Below are 22,830 nucleotides of genomic sequence, written 5' to 3' on the forward strand. Positions count from 1 at the left end.
CTTCTCCAGTGTCACAGAGCAGTAATGAAATGCATCCCTCGGTACTTTTTATTTGAAGTGTGGGTAACATAAATCCTTCATCATATCAAGGCTATTTTGAACAGAACCAACAGAGAGATAAGATCATTTAATGAACTTTGCAGCCCCCTGCCTGAGATGACCGTGAAACACAGGCCCCCTTGAGACCATGCATCCCTCCCACACTGGCAGATACCTCAAAGAGCATGACTTGGCAAGTGATGAGAATTTTCTTTAAAATGCCTGCTAGTGTTATCCATTTTAATAATCTTCCTATGAAGCTTGAAAAATTCCACACTAGCGTCTTAGCTGTAATGGAGGCTGAAATGGTGTGACAAATTGCACTCAGTTTTGTATTACAGGGTGACTTACAGAAGTATGCGCTACCTTGGTGTTGTTTAATCTAAGGATGTGTGCTTGATTATGACCTATCACAAAATCTGTTCTCTTCAAGGCAATTGTCATAGGAATTGTCTGTATATTTAGCATTAGCTCACAAAATGCGTTAAAGCAGCAGTACTTTTACCATTTAGAGTTGTTGTAAGTCTATTACAGATGAATGCTTATATCATTACATTTCATTTTCTGAGGAAAAGGTTTTGTAGGTTTGGCTGATGACAGATGCATGCACTTATCTCAGTTTTCATTAAATCCATCTACATTGCTAATGTACCATATGTGATGATGGCTTAAGCAGTTCTTATACAACTGCTGATTATCTTAACCTTACCTTTCTTTGTTGTAATTTTTCAGACCCAAAGTAGCAAAAGCAGCAGCCATTAGATGGATGCTGCTGTAGTTCATATTTGCTTATTTACTTTTCTGCAGTTTCCTTTACAGCACAAAAAACCTGTGCAAAACCTAGGAGCTACAGCCTTTGTCTGTAAAGGAAAATTTCAGTTATTTCCAAAACCTGGTCAATAAATTTAACTCCAAAGAAACAGTACCTATTAGCTTTCTCCAGTGTGTCCAATTCCACCTCATATCCTATGAGAACACAGAAATCAACTTGTCCCTCCACACATGTGATAACAATGGTAATGTGGTCTCAAATCTTTAGGACCATTATACATATGTGGCATTGAAAAAAGGAAACAACAGCAACATATCATAGGTAAAACTGATTGCTCTATTTTTGGAAAAATAGCTCAAATTCTGGCTGGCTTTAGAAATCACAAACAAATACAATCTGCTTGGTGAATATTAAAATAATATGGTGTCATAAAAGGAAGCCCAGGCTTGATGAAGTGGCGCTGACCACCATGGTGCTGCAGACCAACAGAACTGCCTCCTTGCCATTTGACTCAGAGCTTGAGTAACATTTCCTGTTTGCTAAACACATCTTGTTAAATTTGCAATGAATTTGAAGGTTTGTTTGGTTTCTAATGTTATAATGTTGTCAATACCTTCCATAAACATTTGCAAAGATGGGATTTTGGGGGGGAACTGCAGTGTCCAGGCTTCAGACCAGAACATGTGTTTCTGGTCAGATATTCTCTAGAAGCATGGGCATTTGTGAAGTTTAGATGCCCTGTGCAAAGGACGGCCAAAATGTGATAAGGCACTGCACATGCTCTGGTCATCTGCAGTAGATTAGGTACATTGTTTATTATACTTGCTGATTGTATTTACGATGAACATTTCATCTGTGCATTCACAGTGACTTCTAGTGAAAGACAAATGGTGCATCCAGAAATCCTGGATGGAACTAGTACTCTGCTGGGCTACCCATATGTGAAAACAGTTCAGGTGACAGGTGATTGGAAAAACATGGTTCACTCTCAAAAGCGGGGCAGCCTTTATACACAGTCCGAAAACTATTCAGGCTGTTTGTGCACCTCAGCCCTTGTTTACTTCATAAGCATATCTCACAGCTGCTTACCAGAAACTTCTTGGATAACAGCTCTCATCTCTAGTATGCAAAAGTTCTTGCAAGCACCTGCTTAATATCCTTAGCAGAGACCACAGAAGAATCTGCAAAATAATGGATGGAATGTAGACCTTTGGCGTTTGAGGTGTTACTTATCTGCAGGAATCAAATCCTGTCTTAATGTGTGCTGTTGTTCATGTGTGGGAGAGTTGGAAATAAAAGTAGCAGTCAGCTCTTACTCTTACACAAGTAATCCTGGTACATTTAGTCTGTATTTTGTCACCCAAGACACGTCACTCTATGGGTATTCTCAGACCTGATGCTAAAGGAGAGGGCGTGAAAGGAAAAGATATTTCACAGAATCTTGCAGATTAAGAAGATTTCTCTTTAATGTTAGAGGAAAAAAAAATCAGGAGAAGTAAGTTTTTTAAGGATAGACTGTACCATGTTCTTGGGGTAACTTCCTTTGGTATTCACTGTGCACCTGGTATTCACATCCTCCTTGTTCTGGATTGATGCAGTGGCAGCTGAAAAATTGCGAGGAGGGATTTCTGTCACTATTGGACTATGTCCTCATTGGTCCAGGTGGAGTACAGGTCACAGAAACTTTAGCAACCCTCTTCAAACTTCACAAATTCTAGAATGGAGCCAATTATTTAGATGGAAATTAGGAGTCTGATCAGTTTAGGTGTCTTTCTGTAGTGGCTAGACCCTGTATGGATTCCAGACACTCATTAAAGCCTCTTTATCACTCTCCTTCACAAAAGGACAGGGGAAACAAAATATAATGAAGGTTCATGAGCTGAGATAAAGACTGGGCTCTTGAAGAGCTCACTCATCAAATAGCATCACAGGTAAAACAAACTCGAATAGGGGATATTAATTGTATATATTACCCACAAAATCAGAGCAGGATAATGAGAAGTAACATAAATCTTAAAACCACCTTTCCCTACTCCTCCCTTCTTCATGAACTCTACTTCTTCCCCTCCAGCAGCATGAGGAGATGGTGAATGGGGGCTACAGTCAGTTAATCACACGATTGTGTCCCTCTTCAGGGAGAGTAGTCCTTCCCCTGCCCCGGAGTGGGGTGCATACCACAGAAGAGAGTTCTCCACAGACTTCTCCAATGAGAGTTCCTTCCATGGGAAACTGTCCTCCACAGACTGCTCCAGCCTGGATCACACAGTGCAGTCTTGCAGGGACAGGCCACAGGGTCACAGATCCTACCAGAAAACCTGCTCCAGTCTGAGCTGCTCTCTCCACAGGTCTGCCAGGGGCCTGGGCCTGCAAGGGCCTCCCAAGGGTTCACAGCCTCCTCTCAGGCATTCACCTGCCCTGACATAGGTCTCCTTCCTTCATGGGCTGCAGGTGGATCTCAGCATCCCCATGGACCTCCATGGGCTGCAGGGACACAGCTGCCTCATCGTGGGCTACACCGGGGCCTGTAGGGGAATCTCAGCTCTGTTGTTTGGAGCAGCTTCTCCCTCTCTTTCTGCACTGACCTTGGTGTCTACAGGGCTGTTGTCTTCTCTGGCCACACTTAAATCTGCACAACAACTCCTTTTTCCATCAAATATGTTATTCCAGAGGAGTTATCACCATTTCTAATTGACCCAGACTTGGCCAGTGGCACATTTGTCTTTGAAGCTGCCAGGAATTGGCTCTACTGAATACAGAATTTCTCATAAAGTACCCTTGTGTCCCTTGCTGATACTAAAACCTGGCCACACAAACCCAACACTGTACCTTCCCAAGATAGCTGATTGTTAACTGATTTTCACGCTTCTGTAAATACTTGCAGTGTAAGTTTATTAAAATCTTCCTTGGAGGACCACCACTAGTCCTTTATCAGGTCTAGTAGCCCAGAGTGACAAAGCAGGCAGGATGATCATTGATGGACTGCCCTGCAGCCAATACCATGCTGGGGACACGAGGTTTCCATGTCCCCCTCTCCCACATGTGTTGGTTTGAACCAATGTTGTGTTGGCATCTCTGAGAGTGCATCTGGGGAAAACACACCTGCTTAAAAGGTTTTAGCTCTGCCTGCTGGGTAGGATACTGAGTGTTGGACTAAAAATTGTCATGACTGGATAACTAATTTCACTGAGGTTTACTCATTTTTCCTCTCTTGGGCAAAGACTTGGATTGGGTGGTTGGGACATTTTTAAATAACATTAAAAAAATCAGGATTAAGTAGGAACTGGAATTCCACTTCACATGGAATAAAATAATATCTTTCATCTAAACAGGCTTTTTCCTCTGAGTGCATTCTCAATGGTGCGCACATCGCATCATTCATGCCTATGACACACAATTGTTTTCTTTATAAATACCTCTTACAGGATAATCTCAAGGTCAGTAAAGTGGCAGAATGAAGAGCCTTCATGTTTTATTAGCTGAATGAAACTTCTTATTGGCACCAGTTACATGACACCTGAAAGATTTACAGAAGCTGCTTAGTGTTTATTGTAATCATGATATTGTCTTTGTGCAATCAGAAAAATTAGATATGTAAGATCCACTAGTAGCTTTTTGTAATGCTCTTATTAGTGGCCTATCTGAAGCTTTTCCATGCTTCTATTTTTTTCCCAGGATTGTAAAGTTTTCAAGCAGTTTAAATTGTATCAAGCTGATATTTAGACATTGGAGCTGCTAGATGCACAGATGCTCCCTATGGAAGTGTAATTAGCCTGACTCTGTGCACTGCAGGGGAGAAGTTTACTGCAAAAAAGGAAAAAGCTGCTAGCATCACCTGCTCTGCCCTAGTGTTTCTGTGTGTTTGACACTGCCTTCCAGTCCAAATGAAATTCTATGGTGACCTGTCCAGAAAGGCTTCTATGACGTGATGAATTTGCCTGCAATTTTGACATGGATGATTTTCCGTTTTATTATGACAGGTGAGTTAGGAAAAAAATTGTTCTAGACACCCTCAGGCATCAGTTTAATGAGCGCAGGAAAGAGATTTTTGATCCTCTGTTAAAATCAGCCAATGCAGATCCTGCTCCTGTGCATATATTGTTTGAGCTGGGGTTGAGGCATAAAAATTGCGGAGAGAAACAATATCTCAGTGGAGTAAACAGCATCTTAAGGGTTTTTAAAAATAGCATTTATAGTTCATATATAGCCAAATTTTCAGTGCTTCAGTTAGAAATAGTTGAATGGGTTGAACTGGAGCTGTTGGAGACAGCAAACTTACTGCTAACAAATTTATGAAGGTTCAGAGGGATTTTGCTGTTGCTATTAATTTCCATGTGATGATGTCAGATACTTCAATGATAGGGAAATAGAAATTTAGGGTGGTGTATTGATTGCATGAATTTTTATAATCTTTTCATCTCCCATAGAACTTAAATATTTGAGCACTCTGTACCTCTTATAGAGGGAAATGCTACTTCACCGTTTTCTCTATGGAAGCTCAAACCACCTTTGGATGAGTTTGAACTATTTTACTTGGGAAGAAGGTAAGGTAAGCTAAGGTAAGCTAAGGGGAAGGATGATAGAGGCCTTTAAAACTGATTTTCATGGTCGTGGATTAATCTGTGGTTGTAGTTCCTTCGTGAATACCTCAAGGATTGTGTTGCTGTACCCTTGCTGTGCACCAACTGAATCCCAATTTTAACTCAAACTTTACTTAGAACCAAGCACAGATGTACATACTTTGCTTCTACCAATGTGTCAGAGATCTGTGACTCAGGGCTTTACCATGTCAGTTAAACAAGATGATAAGCAGGCTGTCTTTTGCTGCTTCTTTTCTCCAGTCAAGACTGTATCCTCATTAAAAAAACAGACCAGACTTTATTCTGGCTGGCCTGAGAATTTGAGCATGAATGTGGGATCTGGGGTCTCATTCTGCCTTTTGTGCTCTTCCCGGAAAGAAATCTGGTTTAGCTCTTGCACTCAATCCAGCAATGCAATGTAATTCGGATATGACAGTCTGTCACCAACATGTTTCTTTAAAACACAGACCTAAAACGTCCATTAGCTGCCAGAAGTTGCCATTATAAAAGTCTCTTGCTAATACAGCCCTCATGGAGCAAGATTGCTGGCAAGATTACAAAGGCACAGGTATGTGTTAAGTAAAACCTAAATTGTGGCAGATTACACTGTAGCAGACTCAGGCAAGCCCAGCCCTGCAGAAGTTTCTTTAGTCAACCAGCGTGGAGACACCGAGCTATCATCAAACAGACAACTTTAAGGAGGGATGAATGCCCATAAAAATGGAGGGGTGTTTTTGTTTATTTCCCTTTGCATTAATGTATATGGCAAATGCAAACTACAAGAGAGGATAGTTTTAAGTGTGACTGCTATGACCATTTAGGCCACTTCCTAAGTACGGCCTTAAATGCCTAATATTTTGTATCAGAAGTTGAATCTTTTGTTCATAGTTGTTGAGAGAGGACCACAATAACTTTATATGAAACAAAAAAAAGGAAATAATAAGTTGCATCTCCTACAAACATTTTTCTGAATATTAACAGAAAAAATTCTTTCCTTGTCTGTTGTATACACAAGTACTGATGATAAAATTTTTAAATGAGGAACCTGAACTTACATTAGTTTTTGGGACCTCACATGATATATCCCAGAAAACCCCTGAGGAAATTGGCTGATGTAGCCACCAAGACACTCTCCATGATGTTTGAAAAGTCATGGCAGTCTGGTGGAGTTTCAGATAACTGGAAGAAGGGAGACAATGCACCTGGTCTTTAAAACTGATAGAAAGGAAGATCCTGGAACCTACTGACCTGTCAGCATCACCTCTGTGTCTGGGAAGATCGTGGAACAAATCCTCCTCGAAGCTGTGCTTGGGCACATGGAGAATGGGGAGGTGATTCAAGACAACCAGCATGACTTCACCAAGGGCAAGTCCTTCCTGACTGACCCAGTGGCCTCCAGTGATGGAATGACAACACCAGTGGAAAGGGAAGGGTCGTGGCTACCTCAATGCCTTCTTAGTAGGACCTGCTGTGCAAGAACAAGGGGTAATGGTTTCAAACTGAAACACAGTATATTTAAACTAAATACAGGAAGAATATTTTTATGATGAGGCCAGTGAAGTACTGGAATAGATTGCCCAAGTACATGGTAGATGACCTATCCCTGGAAACATTCAAGGTCATGCTGGACAGGGCTCCAAAGAGCCTGATCTAGTAAAAGGTATCAGTGCTTGTAGCAGGGGCATAGGATTAGATGGCTTTGAACATCTCTTCCAACACAAAGTATTCTAAGATTCTATGACTCCATCTAACAATAGAGGATAAGGACGATCTTCTAGGTTTGCAGAAGAATTAACAACTTCATTAAATGAACCAACAAAATTAGAAACATCTAAGTATTTAAAGGTTATTTAATGTCTGAAAGAAGACCTATAAGCAGCAGGAGGAAATATACTTTTTTGCTTTCCACCTGTGTTTAGAAAGTTTTTGTCTTGAAGGGAAGATTATTCTTGCCAGCATCTGTGTCATTGTCACTTCTGATCAGGATGACACAATACTCATGGGCCTTCATCACTCAGCAAATATGTTTGCTGTATTACTTTATGCTCAAAGCAAGTATGTTTTTCTTTCTTTCTCTCTTTCTAGTCCTTCCTATAGGCTAACTGCTCGGAGTTTCTAGCCATTATGTTGTACATGTACATAAAAATTTACCATATAAATAATTTCTGTGAAAACACCTATTTTAATGGGATAAGAGAACCTGACCCTATTAGACTGTATTATGTATCAGTTGCCTTCTGGCTGTGAATACCATTAATGCTGTACATTTGCTGTACGTGCTGTACATGTCTTTCAAGTAGAACTCAGGCATCTGAATCACTCACTGACTTTCTTGTCAGAGAGCTGCCTCATGGATGAAAGTGTTGGATGACTGTAGAAATTCCTAGTGGAAGTGCATTAACTTGAGTGCTTTGAACTAGTAGGGTGAAAACAAGAACATGTGGAAATCTCTGAGAAGTCCTTAGATGGGTTGTCTCCTGTTGCATCTACCCTTTTACGAAATTGTTCCACAAGTTGTGCAAATTTTCTTGGGAGCTTGGGGTCAGCAACCAGAATGCACATTGGTCACGAGTGCTCAACAGCTCTGAAAATGAAAAGCCATATGGACCAAGGAGACTGTTGATGCAGAGAGTCAAAAAATCCCTCTTACGTGCTGGTGTTAAGGTAACTACACAAACCAATGACCCTATAAAATAAATAGGTCTGAAATAGAAACCTCCTTCAATATAAAGTAAGCCCCGTGAAATCAGTACCAATGGTTCCTCTGATCCTGACAAGAAGGCTGCCAGTGCCAAGAGTGCAGGTGGAATCCCTTGTTACTCCCCCATTTGACTTCATACTCATGATCTTGTGTAGGCAGTTGGGAGACATCTGTGATTCTCATCACAAAACCAGATCTTGTTTATGTTCATCCTTTGGAGCTATTTTTCAATAACCCCACCACTATTTTGAAACTTAAATGTTTTAAAGAGAGTTCACTATTTATTTTCAAGGACATTGAACCTTTTGGGGAATTTGATAGGCAGCACCTTCTCTTTACAACGATGAGCTCCTATCACACATCTGCAAAGTGACTACTCTTATATGACCACTTCCTCCTTGTCTGCCATGGTTTCTCCATTAGCTGAGGCTGCAGTTACCTACCAACAGCTGTGTGAGCCCGTGAGCAGCTGCCTGTGTCCTTGAGCAGCTCCTCTGGCTAGCTGCACTGGGTGGCTGCATGCACCAAGGCAAAAAAACCAGGAGGTAATAAAAAAATGTGCAACCTAACACACAAGTTAATTACTCCTTCTTCAAGCAACGTAGGCCCTACTCCCTGCGACTTCACCCCTGTACCCATAATATATTCCTATGTGTTTTGTGCATATCTCAGTATTTTTAGGCCTCATTAAACAAGAAGTAGTTTGCTTCAGAATACCACCACACGCTATTTGTACCAGGTACATGTGAAGAAACTGGCCTCTCCTTTGGAGATTTATCTTTGGAATGAATTTCCATGCTTGTGGTCACCACAACCACTTATGCAAAGAGATATTTGGGGTGATTTTTTCAACCAGGTTACTCAAAAATTGTTAAAAAACATATAAGCTGTATATTCTGGGTTGTTATTCCTTCCTGAAACATAAAAGCTGGTGGAGAATAAAAAGGGGACCAAAGAAATGTCCTGCAAGTCAGTCTGTGTGGGAGCATAGACCTTTCAACCAAAATGAATCCATCCTACCCACAATCTATAAAATAATCTGTAGCAATTTTCAGCCATAACTGGAAAATTCCTTTTTGTTATTTTAAATTTCTGTTGGTTAGATTAAGGATGAGTAGTAGCATTTACCAGGCTTAGAAGTATATTACTGCTCCTGCACTTATTCTTTCCTAAATGTGACCTTAAAAGAAGAGTTACTCAAATTTCTTGTTTGATCAATTCTTAGAGCTGACTCTTTGGCTCTTAGAGCTGATCTTTGCCTACTTCAGGCTGTTCCTAAAGCTCAGCTCTCTTGGCTCTTCTTGGTGACTTCTTAGAAGGAGTAGAAATCAGATTTTGGATCTTTTGAGCTCAATCCAAATTTGTAGGAGAGGGCATGCTCTGTGAGAGAGGATCCTTCACAGGCCTGTGGGCATGTCAGCTGCATGTGACAGCTAGAAGCATTTTGGGCAGGAAACACTTTCACATATCAAAATTGAAGATGAGTTGACTATGCTGTTTGGAAATGAATGGATAGCACCGTAGCAAGGAGAGAACAAATATGTAGTGAGACTTTATTATACCAATATATATATTGGTATAATACAGTCTCACTACATATTTTATACCAAAAGTATTCTTGGAAGAACAGATAAAAACCTGAAGGTTTTTGTGCTGCTTTTAAATGGGTGTATAGGTATGGTGTTAGCCTAGCTGGACCCTCAAAGATATTGCATGAAGCTGGAAAATGGACAGCCAGCACAGGCCTTTCATCAACTCACTAAAAGAAAGTTCACCACCCAGAGCATCATATTGTTTTTTCTCACCTTAATAATTCCATGATTTGAGATACACTGGCATAACTGACATACTAGTCTATTTTATTCTTAGTTCCTGAAAGTGTTTTCACAGGCAGAGCTATTTACTCATAGCTTTTTATAAGGTTAAAGCAACCCTTCAGTTTGCCTAGCAGCAATTCTCATAAGTATTCAGGAGCAGAAAGACACGGTAAAAGAGACCAGGCAGCCAATATGACAGTGCCTATTCCAGTATATTTTGAATTATTAAAGAAATATTTTTTATATCTAAGATAATTACAAAGGCAGAATATCAAGGTCAGTGCATGACAATGTTAAGGAAAAACAATAAATGCCACAGATAACTAATTTATCTCTTGGGAATGTTATTTCACACACTGACACATTTTCCTCTTTATCATCAATCTATAAGACTGAGTTCTGTGAAGTACTTTAATTAAGCTATCATCAGGTACTTATTTATGGTGTCTCCAAATGATGTTATCAAAATGCAATAGTTTTTTTTCCTACCTCCACTCTGTAAAATATCCTAAGACCAGAATATTTTACAAACAAATATTTTCAAGCCTATTTTATATGTTTATCTTGAAAAGCTGTCAAACTTTAATTGCCAGCAGCCAGGGAAAGCATATACTCTTGAAAAGTAACAAGTCCCTGTTACTTCTTTTCATCTGGCTATCTGATAAAATTCCTTTAAAATTAGTATTCAACACCTCAGAATCCATGCACACAGGGCTGGTATAATTTGTCTTTCTGACACACTTAACCCAGCAAGTGAGTTCCTTAGTCTCTTTGATAGAACAGTAAGATTAAAGGCAATTATTTCACTTTCTCTAAGACTTTGCACGGTGATACAAGAATCACTACTCATCCCTGCAGTAGGTCAGACCAAGCTTATTCACTTTCTGCAAGTTTGATTTAGCATGAGTAGAAGGATCATATGAAAACCACTCAAACAATTATATATTATTTCCCATAACTTTTATAAATGTTGTCTGTGAAAACATTTGTATAATTGTATGCTACTTTTACCAGCCCAAGATTTTTCTTTTTCTTAATTGCCGAGGAAAAGCTGTCTCTCGTGGATTCCATAGTAAGAACAGTCTTCACTATGAGCTGACAATATGCTCAGCCTTAGTTCATACAGAGAGATACATGGTTAGCAGCCAAAGCAGCAGATAATAGCAGCTTCATCTTTTGAAAATTACATTTGAGAAATCCACACCTTGCATTCGAATACTCGCTACGGTTTGCTTTGAGAATGTTAGTTTTTATCAGTACTGTGAGGCTCAGGAATCCAGTCATTAGTGCTATATTCAGTCTCAGACTTGTATCTCCCTGCAAAGTTTAAAAGTCAGTGTTGTTAACTTCTAATGATGCCATCTCCTGGTGACTGGTGCTTATGCTGATGTTGTTATTGAGGAGCAGTACAGAGGAGATGGAAAATAAACAGTAAAACTCACAGGACTCATGAAACATGACTGAAGTAGGTGTGTGTTCACACTAAGGATTTTGTCTTGGAATATGGAGCCAGACTGCAGTGGCAAGTGCTCTGTTAACTGCAAGAAAATAATCAGTGCATCAGTTGCTGAGGGCAGGTTTTCTCTTTCTATGCACTTGCGCAGTGCCCAGCACAGAAAAATCTCAACCTTGGTCAGGGCTTGTAGGCACATTAGAGACTACACGCTGTAAATACTATGACTGTGTTTTAACACAATGGTGCTGATTGTAATTCATGTACATGGATTTTAATGTTAGTGTTTACAATTAATCAGCCCACAGCTACCAAATAATGCCTCATATTCTTTTGTTTTCTGCAGGATTTCTCTTTCTTCACTTGTGCAACCTCCATTGATTGTGACATCAAACCTGCTCCAGAACTGCCCTCATTTGCTGGACATGTATGCATGTACACACACTCCCCGACATTCATGCCACAGTGCCAGCTCATTTGCTTTATAGACTTTTAACAAACAGCCTTTCTGCAAATACTAAGTGAATCTAAATTCTTAACACTGGTGTTAACACTGGCATTTTTGCCTCCTGGTGAAAGCTGCACTGTCTGCATTGGAGTAGTTCTGTGTAAAATAGTAAAAATGGCTCTGTCATTTTAATAAACTTATGGGCTTCAGTATCTTCCCATGTGATCCTCTGGGAGAACAAGTTACTCATAATTCTTGCTTTTATAATTAACTGAATTGCTACATCTTTCACTGGAGTGTCTATTTTTGTATGTTAAATCATACCTGTCTATTTTTTTTCCTGAAACTTCTACACATTTCAGTATCATTTACAAAGAGAAGATGACAAAATGCTATGTAATATTCTGTTAATAGTGTCACTACTGCCAAGTAAATAATGACCTTTTTCTCTTGTTCCCATGGGATTTTGTACTGCCTAGATACTATAATGGAAACTCAGGAGCAGATTTTTTGCCCACTGGCATTTAGTTTTCACATTGTCTCTGCATGTTGATGTACTTTTGAAGCTAAGACTGACAATCTTTCTAACTAAGCTGTTAACAGTAAAGCAATGGTTACATAACCAGTTTTGGCTTGTCTAACTGTGGCCCCCCCCTTCACCTTTGTTGCCTGTCTCTGTTGCATCCCTCTGTCAGTAAAGCTCTGGGAATTAAGCCAACAGAATGAGAAAAGAACATTTTGGATGGAGAAGTGAATGGACCTGTCTGACTGTGGAGGATACAACAACAAAGAGGACAGTGGACACATGCCTCTGTGGTCCTGTTGTCTACTCAAACTACTTGAGAAAGTTGTAACATTGGGTACATATACTTGGCTCCTTGAATTCATGTTTGCTACTTTGTTTTACCTGCATGGGTGATTTCCTTTTCTGTGATTCCCTGAGTTGTTAGACTGGAGTTTGGCCTCCATATATTTTAGCACTGTTGAACTTTTGCAGTTGTTTTTGGTTAGCATAGCTAGTGATAAGCATATCATGTGTACTCAGATAAAAGAAGAACACGCATAAGAATGAACTTAATTGGCTTTTGTTTCAGGTTATTGCATTGCTGGAGACATACTGCACAGCACATCTGCACAAGTCTTTTTCCACACAGAGAGTGTCCACACAGAGAGTGCTGGGGTATAGCCTCTGTGAAGAAGAGTGGAAGGCAGAGACACGGAGCTAAGAGCATGCTGCAGTATTATTTCCACTAAGAACTGATGTTAAAAGCAATAAGAAATTTCTGTCTCTGTTACCAAAATGCATCATAAATATTATTGACATGATTTAGCAAACCAACACCAGCCTAACAGAGAGGAAAATCGAGCTCAACCCATTTTAACATCACATGGCCTCCATAACACACCTTCAAAGCTAATTAGGTGTACTGGCATATTGTTTTCCAGGAGATTTCCTTCTTGCGCAAGAAATATCTTCAGTACTGGTGCTATATTAAACAAATTTGAGGTGAGGAAACATAATGTGGGGATTGGAAGAACAAGACTGACATGTAAGCATAGGACTTGACAAGTCTGATAATATTTTGGGGTTTTTTTAAAAGGTTTTTGTCCAAGAAACTCTCCTTAAAAGAATTCACGTACAGAGTCAGGTGGGAAGGTTCTTTGACACCAGTTTTTAGTTTTTATCCTGACTGTCTGCTTGTAGTGCATAAAGATGCTTTTGCAAATAGTGTCTTTTCATCATTGTACCACTTCTTTAATTGATTTTTTTCCTGATACTCCTTTTCATATTTTTGAAAGGACTTAATTTTGGTGATTCAAAAACATGTAACACTATTTTCCCCACAAAACTTCTTAGAATTTGACAAGAGCTTTTGTCAGCACAGGAGATAGAGCTATTTGTTTCTTTGGTGAGAAAAAGGTTTCTTTGTTCTTTTGTTTCTTTCTCATATATATGCATATATGAGATTTATTCTTGTTTGTAACACTTTGTAATGATTTATAAGTAGGATGGATCACAGGAATCTTTCTGTTTATTGGGAAGATACAAACATCGTATTGTAGAGAACAGGCAGAAAGATACATTGCTGGTAAGAGATGCAGGATGTTATGTGCCATGCCTACAAAGGAATTTGATGATCAGCACGGTTTGCTGTCCAGTGACAGAAAACTCTGTGAGGATGGGTTGAAAATGACTGTCATAACCCTGCCAGAACCAGTTCTTTGATTTGGAGCCTCACAGGTTGAATGTCTATTTCTGCTCACAGAAAGCCAGTGAAAGGTAACAAGCCATGCCCCAGACAAAGTGTGAAGCTCAGAGAGGTGTCTCAGTTGTCGGAGAAAGAGATCTGAGTCCTTGGGACCAGCTGCTGGAGGCTCAGCTGGACAGTGTGCTTCCTTTAACTGTAATGCCAGTGCCTTTCTGGCTGTTTGCTTTTGAGACTTTACCAGTGCTTCTGCCCTCATAGTACATTCCCAGCATTTCATCCAAATGTTATCAAACAAACAGTACCTGAACTGAAGCCTCACTTCATTTTGATTATAAATTGTAGTTTTGTAAAGATATGGTTGGGTTGCAGCAGATAAAGACAGCTGCTAATGCAGGCTATTTCTGTACCACATGTACCTGAAGACAAATGCTGGACCCAACATGCATGAGGCATCTGGTTTTATTCCAGTGACATATGGCAGCTTCACGACCTTATCAAGAAGTCACCCTCAGAGCAGCATAGACCAAGGGCAAGGTCAATCAGCCAAATGCAGGGGGAATTACAGGTTTTATTATCTTCTCTGACCAAGAAGGTGCTTTACAATCACAAGGAGTACTCACAAAGCTGGGTAATTTTGCAGAGGGCAAGCATACAGCTGCTGTGTTGTCATTAAGTCTCCCATGTTTGTACATGACTGTGCTGTAAAAGATGAGGCAGACGGTGAATTACAGATGATGATTGCAGGTTTAGATAGGTTTCCATGACATATACTCCTATAACTTTGGAAAATGCTCCTAAATATATGCTTTAACTTTTAGCTTCTCCTGTGTGGATACAGGAGTTGGACTTGATGATCCTTGTGGCTACCTTCCAACTCAGAATATTCTATTATTATGTGATTCTAATTCACAGGGTTACTCAATATGTGAGCCAGCCTGCTGTATTATATTACCCTTCCAACTGATGGAAGACAAAATATAAAGTTGCTGTATATTTGCTCAGCTGTATGAAATTTGTGGGTGTAATAGCCTGACACTATGAGAGTCAATGAAAGATGAATAGCAATACAACCTTAGCAATCTCAAATATGCCGATTAAAAACAAAAAAGACCCCCAAATAACTCTGGATAAACAAGTGTGGGAAATTGCTTCTAATTCTGTTTTGGCTGGCTTCTGTCTAGGTGAGAGAAGGCTATTGGCACCTATAGGTACCATTAGCACTTCTCAGGGGCAACTGAAACCCATATCTCTTTGATGGGCATAAAGTCATCTCAAGAGATAGCCATCAGATACTCAGAGAGACACATAAGTGACACTTCCTCAGTATCCGGTACCTGGAAGTTAGCTTTTACAGGTTTGAGTGTGCACCTTGGTGCACTACATGGCCTTATGCAAAACGAATCCCTTCCTTTAAATGGGCAGAGTGTTAAGGGCAGACGGCAGCATCGCCTGCAGGTCTGTGCCTAGCAGCAGAGCTCCAGCTCCCCGGCTCTTGGCTGCAGAGAAGGCAGTCTCTCCACCACATTCTTACTCAGTTTGGGCTCTTATCAGCTGTGGCATGCCCCTAGGAGTGATGGAGGCTGGAGCAATTGCAAGGGCGAAGCCACTAAGACCAGCTGCAGGCAGCACCATTTGTTTTAATTCTGGAGTCAGCTGCAAGGAGGAAAAGATCTTGGGCTCTTGGGGCCCTGTGGATGATCCGATAAATACTTCTCTTTGAGGGCCTTCCCGCTGCCCAAGTGGGGCTGCATATAGAGAAGGCACATGCATGAACTTGCTGCCACAGATGCCTGCTTTGCTGGGATGTGCCATGTTTGACAGAGTAGCGGTCTGCGAGTTAGCATGGAGCTGAAGAGTAAGCACTGCTGTTTGCTATAAACAAACCTTAGCAAAGTGCCTGTAATTGCACTGCTAGAAGGGAGGCCAGGCCTAGATGGTAACAGGGGAGGAAAATAATGCTTTCTTTTATCTGCTCTTGCAGACAGCTGGAGACAGATAAAAGCGGAGACAGTTTTAACCTAAGCAAAGATTGTGACTGTATGCTTTCCTTTGTTCCTCAGTGCTTTCTGTTTTCCTCCCTCTAAGTTACATTTTTATTTGCAAATGAGACTATGCATGGGGCAGCTTCTGCATGCTTTTTCATTTTCCACTCTTCTTCTTTTACTTTAACTTAAGGAGATAGGTTTTTCTTCTAATTTGACTCCCGTGGCTGCCTCTGCTTCAGAAGTATGTGAGTAACACAGACTGAACTTCTACCTACGCCTCACCAATTCCAGAGCTCTGACAAAAAGACAAGATGAATATCATCCACAACTGACACTGAGGGAGTAGTTTTGCCATAGTATGGTTGATATAAAACCATCCTGAAGCAGAATTTTCAGATTTTCCAGTAACAGAATGCAATGGGATAAGATAGAGAGAAAGGGAACTGTTATCTTAAAATCAAAGAAACAAAAACTGTTTTTTCATCCAGAGAAAATTTTCAAATTCTGGCATTCAGAGTCAATAATAAATTGCACTGACATGATTAAAACTACTTATGCATCTAAGTTCCCCATGCAATGCTTTGAGACTGTAGAAACAGGACCATGCATCTAATCTGATGCCCTGCACTAATATTTTGGTATGGCAGAAAAATACTTTTTTTGCTAGACATTTCAGTTTGTCTAATACTGCAAATCAGACCAACCCAATAATGAACAGCCTCATCAGGGTGACTCTTGCAGGCACATAGGTTCACCTACATACAGAGTTATTCCAGTTCAGATTTTCATGATTAAATCTGCTGTGGGTGTTATTGAAACAGAAATAGCTGTAAAACCTGTATTAAAACACTTTTTCTTTTGCTAATTGCAATCTTTAATGGCTCTGTATATTTTCTACAGGGATAAAAAAAAAATATTACTTCAGATGTATTTTTACTGTGCTATGCATTTTCCTTTAAAAAGTAAAGACTATTTGAAGACTTTACAAGCTGTATTGCTTACAGACTTCTCAGGTATACTTGATGGCATACCTGAATGATATGGCAGACCAAGATGATTTCACAATGGCATTCCTGAAATTTCAGCCTCTGTAAAATAAAGGCACAGATATTTTCCTCCAGCTGTTCTCTTTGATATATATTTATATCCTAAAATGGTCTGTGGAAACACAGGCTGATGGGTACAGACCAATTTGTGTGAAATAATGACAAAAGGACCATTTCTAGTTAGTGTATCTTATGTGAAGTGTGAGAAGCCTTGTCTCTCAGCACAAGTCTGGAGTTGGGAAGGAGTAGTCTGAATATTTGCAGTATTGGACATGAATATGTTTTTATACAATAACTCTCTATAAAAATCTGATTCTGAGTAGTCATATATTTAAAGGCAGGCACTACATTGTGTAATTTGTTGGTATTGCATCCTTTTCTCCTTATGAACTGGATTGGCTCAATTTGCAGCACCAAATAAATAAAGGATTAAAATTTTAAGGATTAATATATCGAATTTTTAAAAGACATTAAGAATTTTCTTTATCAGTAATGTCTTTTTAGTCAATAAAATTATGAATCTGATTGTTTCAATGTGGTACTTCCACTCCAAAAGGATGAAGATACATTTTAGGTTTATCTTTGCTTTTTTTTTTTCAAAACAAACCTGTTTCTGCTTTATAAACTTGCGTTAAAATGCACTTACAAACATTTTGTATTTTACAACCAAGATATACTAAGTTTTAAATTATATATAAATCAATATATAATTGGTTATTGCTGTAGAAAAAGTTAAGCAAAGTTGCCCTTTGCTGTCACTTTAAAAAAGGAGACATTCATATTTCTAGGGTATAAAGTAAATCCCCAAAAGACAAATAACCATCCCTTATGTGTTCTTAATAGACATACAATTCCTGCCAGGCAGATTATGCATATATACAATTTTGCTGTAATGAATAAGAAAGAAGAAGAAAGAGGAAGAAGAAAGACTATGTAACTTTTACGATTCTTTATATTAGAGCTTGAAAGATATCTACTCTTAAACCCCTCCTTATGGTGTCAAATTACTGTTTGCTCATTCTACCCTGTGCTTTTCTTACAAGATAAAATGACAAATGGTAGATAAGAATTTTCAAGTTGAAATAAAGTTAAACAAAAAGTTTTCAGAAATGAAATAAGTTTTATTTGTTATAAGAGTTGTACTGTGTACAAAAGAAATTACTATAACTTACAATACTTCAGGCATAGAATATTGGGGGTGTTGCTTCCACTGGAAGAGCAGTATTTTGAGAATAAAGAATCGTTAGAATCAGACATTGATAGCAGTATTAATATAATAATATAATAATAATAAATACTTCATATTCATATAATCTGAATTTATAATAACCCAGGTATTTCAGCATTAACTAATACATCTTAATCTGCCTCCAACATGCAGGTAGAAGAGTCTTCTGTAGCTCATAGAAGAAATGTAAGATTCATGGTGAGGGTTCCATCAACCCTGAGTATTTCCCCTTGTCCAGTTTCACAGCTGCCAGCTAGCAGAACTCCAGAGGATGGCGAGCAGGCAAGTGACTGAAATCACTGTTTGTTGTAATCTTAAACCATTAGAATACAGTCTGATAATTTCCTCTGTTTCCGATGTCAGTTCTTAAAAGAAATAAAATCAAGAAAATAAAATGGCTAATGAGTTAAGTAGGTAAATTTGAAAACATAAGGTTTTTCAACATACTTGAAAAGTCCTCTGACATCTCACAGGTACTTAAGTTAAAGGTATCAGCTGTTAAAGCCAATCAAAGGGACTATTCTCAGGGGAGAGATGTAAATAGATGTCCCATCAATGATCGTTTGAGGAGCAACTGATAGCACTTATCAGCTCTTGCAGGCAATAATCTCAGAATAATCAAAAGTAAATACCAAGCAAAAGCAAGAGGAAGAACTTCACAAGAGGTGAGCACCCAAGCCTGAATGTCGGCTTTTAACCCTTCCTTTAACAAGGGATTTAGCTTTCAGCAAAAGCAGAGGAGCCGTACCCTCTTGTAGGTGAAAGCCACGGAGTCCCTGCTCAGAGGATTCTCTCTCTACTGAGACCTTAATTGCCTCTCTTAATCGGAGTTCAAGAGCAGCAAGCAGTTGATTGCTTTTACAGAGCATAGGGTGACCCATAATGTCTTTTGCTCCAGTATGAGGAGCAATAGGGCTGATTCAATGCTAAGCATGTAAAAAGTTAAATGAGCATGTTGTGTGATACATTTAACTGCTCAATACAGAAGACTCCGAGGAAAAAGCTATCTGGTTGATTTGTTTTTTTTTCTGTCTAGGGTTACAAAGGTAGGAATGTCACCTTTTTAATGTTTTGATTTACATCTGAGTTGGTGCTACAACTCAGAAGTCACAGCTTCAAGGCATTGATACTCAGGTAGGAATCTGGTCAGGAAACAAGAGACTGCTTGGGGTGCAAATGAATCTTGAAACCCTTTAGGTCTGTTGTTTTCTTACCCTGCTAAGGAGTGATCTTGGCACAACCGAAGGAAAGCACAAGATAGGATTGAGATATTATGGGTGGAAAGGGCAAGAATATTTTGCACTGATTTCGCCACAGAAAATATTATTAAATCCTTATTAGTGATCTTAAGAGTATTGAGAACTGTCTGGATCAGTCAATTCTCCATGGAAAATAATACCAATATAGCAATTCTTTAAATCCTTGTGCTGGTTGATAGACTATTGTCAAAAATATTCAACCATTTATTCAGGGAATTTCACAGGCTGATGTAGTAAGACTACACTTAAAATGATAGAATGCTTTTTAGAAGACTAGGTGGCACAACTTTACATTGATCAGAATAATGGTTACACATTTTTTAGTGATGAGTGTGTTGAGACTTAAAACTCATACAAGTATATTCTGAAGATTGAGATACAGATCTTAAAAAAATATTCAGATTAGTTTTGAGTCATTTAAGCATGATGATTGATGATTCTGTGTATTTAGTAGACACAACTTTATTCTCTAGTGAAATCCCAGTTTCTATTTCCTCCACACCAGTATACACTACTGTTTTTTCTCTTTGCCTTAGAAACATGTGTTGTGCTTGGATTTAGTTTACTTGTACAAATTGTCCTGGTTAAGTGGGAAATCATAGATGTACAGATTTTGCAGAACAGATAAGTGTTTAACCTCTGTAATTTTCAATTAGAACGGTGGGAAGTTTCCTACTGCACAGAATTATGAATATCTGAAACTGTCTTTTGTGCTGTACTATATAGTCAAAGAGCAGTGCTTCTTACTGTCTCACTAATTCCTTCTCTAAAGCAAAGCAACCCACTGTAGAAGTCCAGCTAGGGCACATACTGCATCCTCCAAATACCCCACCACTGCAGAAGGCAATTCTGCCACCCAGGAGTGAAAAATGCTTGATTTAATGCCACTTCTTACCGCAGTTACTCTGCCTTATTTCCGAGAGACAGTGCAGTGTTCCATAGGCACACCGACACAGCCAGCAGTCCTTCAGCACCCAGACGCCGTGGGGAATGCTGCCGCAGTTTCTGTCAACGACAAGGGAGACATTCCGTACATCCCTGACCCCAGCACAGAAAACAACCCTTCAGAGCACCACACTCATCCCCTCTGGTTTTGGACTGGTTGTTTTTACCCTAGCCGCTCATCATATTCGCAGTGTCTGCCGGTGAAGTACTTCAGGCAGGCACAGAAGGTCCCCAGGATACAAGTCCCTCCATTCTGGCAGCAGCGTCTGTTCAGTTTTTTACCTGCAAGACAATATTTACAGAGGTTAACAAGCATCTCAGGGGCTCTGGACCTCACCTTTTCCTCTCTTGTTCCCTCAGGTCTCTCCAGTTTCCAAAGTCTCTTAAGGATATCTAGTTTTATTGTCTTTAGAGACAATAAAATTATATGCCTGTTAAGAGTGTTTGTTCAGCTAAACCCAGTTTGTTTAGTTAAGGATTAGAAACAAGCTACTAGGGATTACAGGGTGGTGAAGAAGCAACGCCTGGCAAATTCTGTAGCAGCAGGATGTGTTCAAGTGAAATATTTCACTGTGACAGATGCAGGTTTCAATCACACTAAGAAATGAGGCATTTTTATTGGGAAGTGACACCTATTTTTGAATACAAACTGGGAAGTTACTTGGTTTTGAGGTGGAGGAAATGCTTCCTTAAGCTTTTCTCAGAGTCCTGGGGTTGAGCACCAATCTAAAACTTTATATATGGGAGGAAACAGAATACATATTTTTTTCCTGTTAGTACTGTTGCTTTCAGGTAGCTTCAAACTTTTTTATAAAATTAACATTTTTATGGCCATTAAATATCGCGAATTCTAAACAATGAACAGAATGTTACAAAATTTTACAGATGCTCTTGTAAACACGAAGTGCCAAGCACTTCTTCATTCTTAGTATCCTTCCTTGTTTTTCCTTAACAATTTTGCAAGTGAGAGATCTTCAGTTCTACCTTAAATTTTTATCACCACTTATTAAGTGGCCATGGGTATAATTGAAATGGGTGGTCACAGAAAACCAACAGGCTGGAATCTTCCAGGACAACAGTTAAAGCAATACCATATTAAAATTTTTAAAAGTAATTTTATGTCATTGTTTACAAAAATAATGTTACTTACTCTCTGTAATTCCAGTGAAAGGTACTAAAGACCTGGAACTCTGTTGCTTTCTACTTTCGTAACTCTGATTCATATCACTGAGCGCATTTGTAAAGGTCCCTTCGTTCTTGGGCTGCTGCTTTAGCGCTGTAGCATTGAGACCTTTCACAACTTCTTTCCGTTCTTCTTTTTCAGGGCCTAGACAAGAAGTGCAAATATGTCAGGGAAAGGTAGTTTGTGATGAAAAAATGCATACTGTAAATGTGGAAGAAAAACACAGCGTAGCGGGGAGAAATATGAAGTTCACTTACTTTTTTCTAAATGAACAGCCTGCCAGACCAGAGTCAAAGTGAAAAGAATTCTGTAAAAAAATAAGAGAAAAAAAAAAAGATCAAACGAGAAATAAATTTGTGCTAATAAGACACAAAACGAATGGTGAGTGTGTGAACTTGTAAAAGGAATGAGCATCCCTGGCTAGAGAGAGTCCCCGACATCTCAAGCCAACTTACCTAACATGATTTCCCCAGTACATTTTCCTGCAGCCAGAAATAGCCGCGAGGTCCTCCGGGAGAGCTTGAGCAGAAGGAAGATGTCCAGAGCCCTCTGCTTCAGGCTGTTGCACCGCAGGCACGGACGGACAGGGAGAGCGGGGCTGGCGAAGTTCCCCTCCTGCCGCCCGGCTCGCAGTGAGGCTCAGTCTCCCGCCGGCCGAGAACCTCCCTCGGGCTGGGACTCCCCGGCCAGCCCCCGATTTACATGCACCGCCGGAGGGTGGAGCAAGGTGGGGACACCTACTGCTGGCGGCAGAATTAAGAGCCCATGAGCCCAGCCAAAAGCGCAAGGCGGCTGGAAGATCTCAGGCCCAGTGTATTTCTCAAGACAGAAAACTTTGTACCACCATATAGTGCATAGGAAAAACAAACAAACAGACAAACAAACAGACAGACAGACAGACAAACAAACAAATATTAACCAGAACTTCAATAGGTATATCATAAATGGGAGTAGGTATATATGAGGAAAGTTAAAAAGCCTCAGCTCTACCTACATGCCTTGTCTCTGCCAGGGTTTTCCACCAGGGATCTGCTTTATGAGATTGTACTGCTTTGCAGCAGAGATCCTTAAAGCCTGCTTTTGAGATTTCTACTAAATATACTGGAAAAAGCAGTATAAGGTCCTTGAGGAAGGATTGTTGTCTCACCAGAGCTGTTAATAATAATT

General features: G+C 39.6%; 1 protein-coding gene across 1 annotated transcript; it reads right to left on the bottom strand.

Moving 5' to 3' along the window:
• Nucleotides 1–18,233: 18,233 nt before the first annotated feature.
• LOC134431994 (cryptic protein-like) lies at nt 18,234–22,326 on the bottom strand. Its single transcript, XM_063180310.1, has 6 exons — nt 22,119–22,326; nt 21,921–21,970; nt 21,631–21,807; nt 20,648–20,762; nt 20,431–20,540; nt 18,234–18,641 (listed from the first exon to the last, which is right to left on the bottom strand). The coding sequence occupies exons 1-6, from the start codon at nt 22,139–22,141 to the stop codon at nt 18,517–18,519; spliced, it is 600 nt and encodes a 199-aa protein (XP_063036380.1). The 5' UTR covers nt 22,142–22,326; the 3' UTR covers nt 18,234–18,516.
• Nucleotides 22,327–22,830: the final 504 nt, after the last annotated feature.

Source organism: Melospiza melodia, chromosome Z (genome assembly GCF_035770615.1).
Source record: "Melospiza melodia melodia isolate bMelMel2 chromosome Z, bMelMel2.pri, whole genome shotgun sequence".
Lineage (NCBI taxonomy): Eukaryota > Metazoa > Chordata > Aves > Passeriformes > Passerellidae > Melospiza > Melospiza melodia.

Coding starts and splice junctions, on each gene's coding strand:
- LOC134431994 (XM_063180310.1), bottom strand. CDS start 22,141: ATGTACTGGGGAAATCATGTTAG. Junction 21,971..22,118: donor TACTGGGGAAATCATGTTAG/GTAAGTTGGCTT, acceptor ATTTTTTTACAG/AATTCTTTTCACTTTGACTC. Junction 21,808..21,920: donor GGCTGTTCATTTAGAAAAAA/GTAAGTGAACTT, acceptor CTTCTTGTCTAG/GCCCTGAAAAAGAAGAACGG.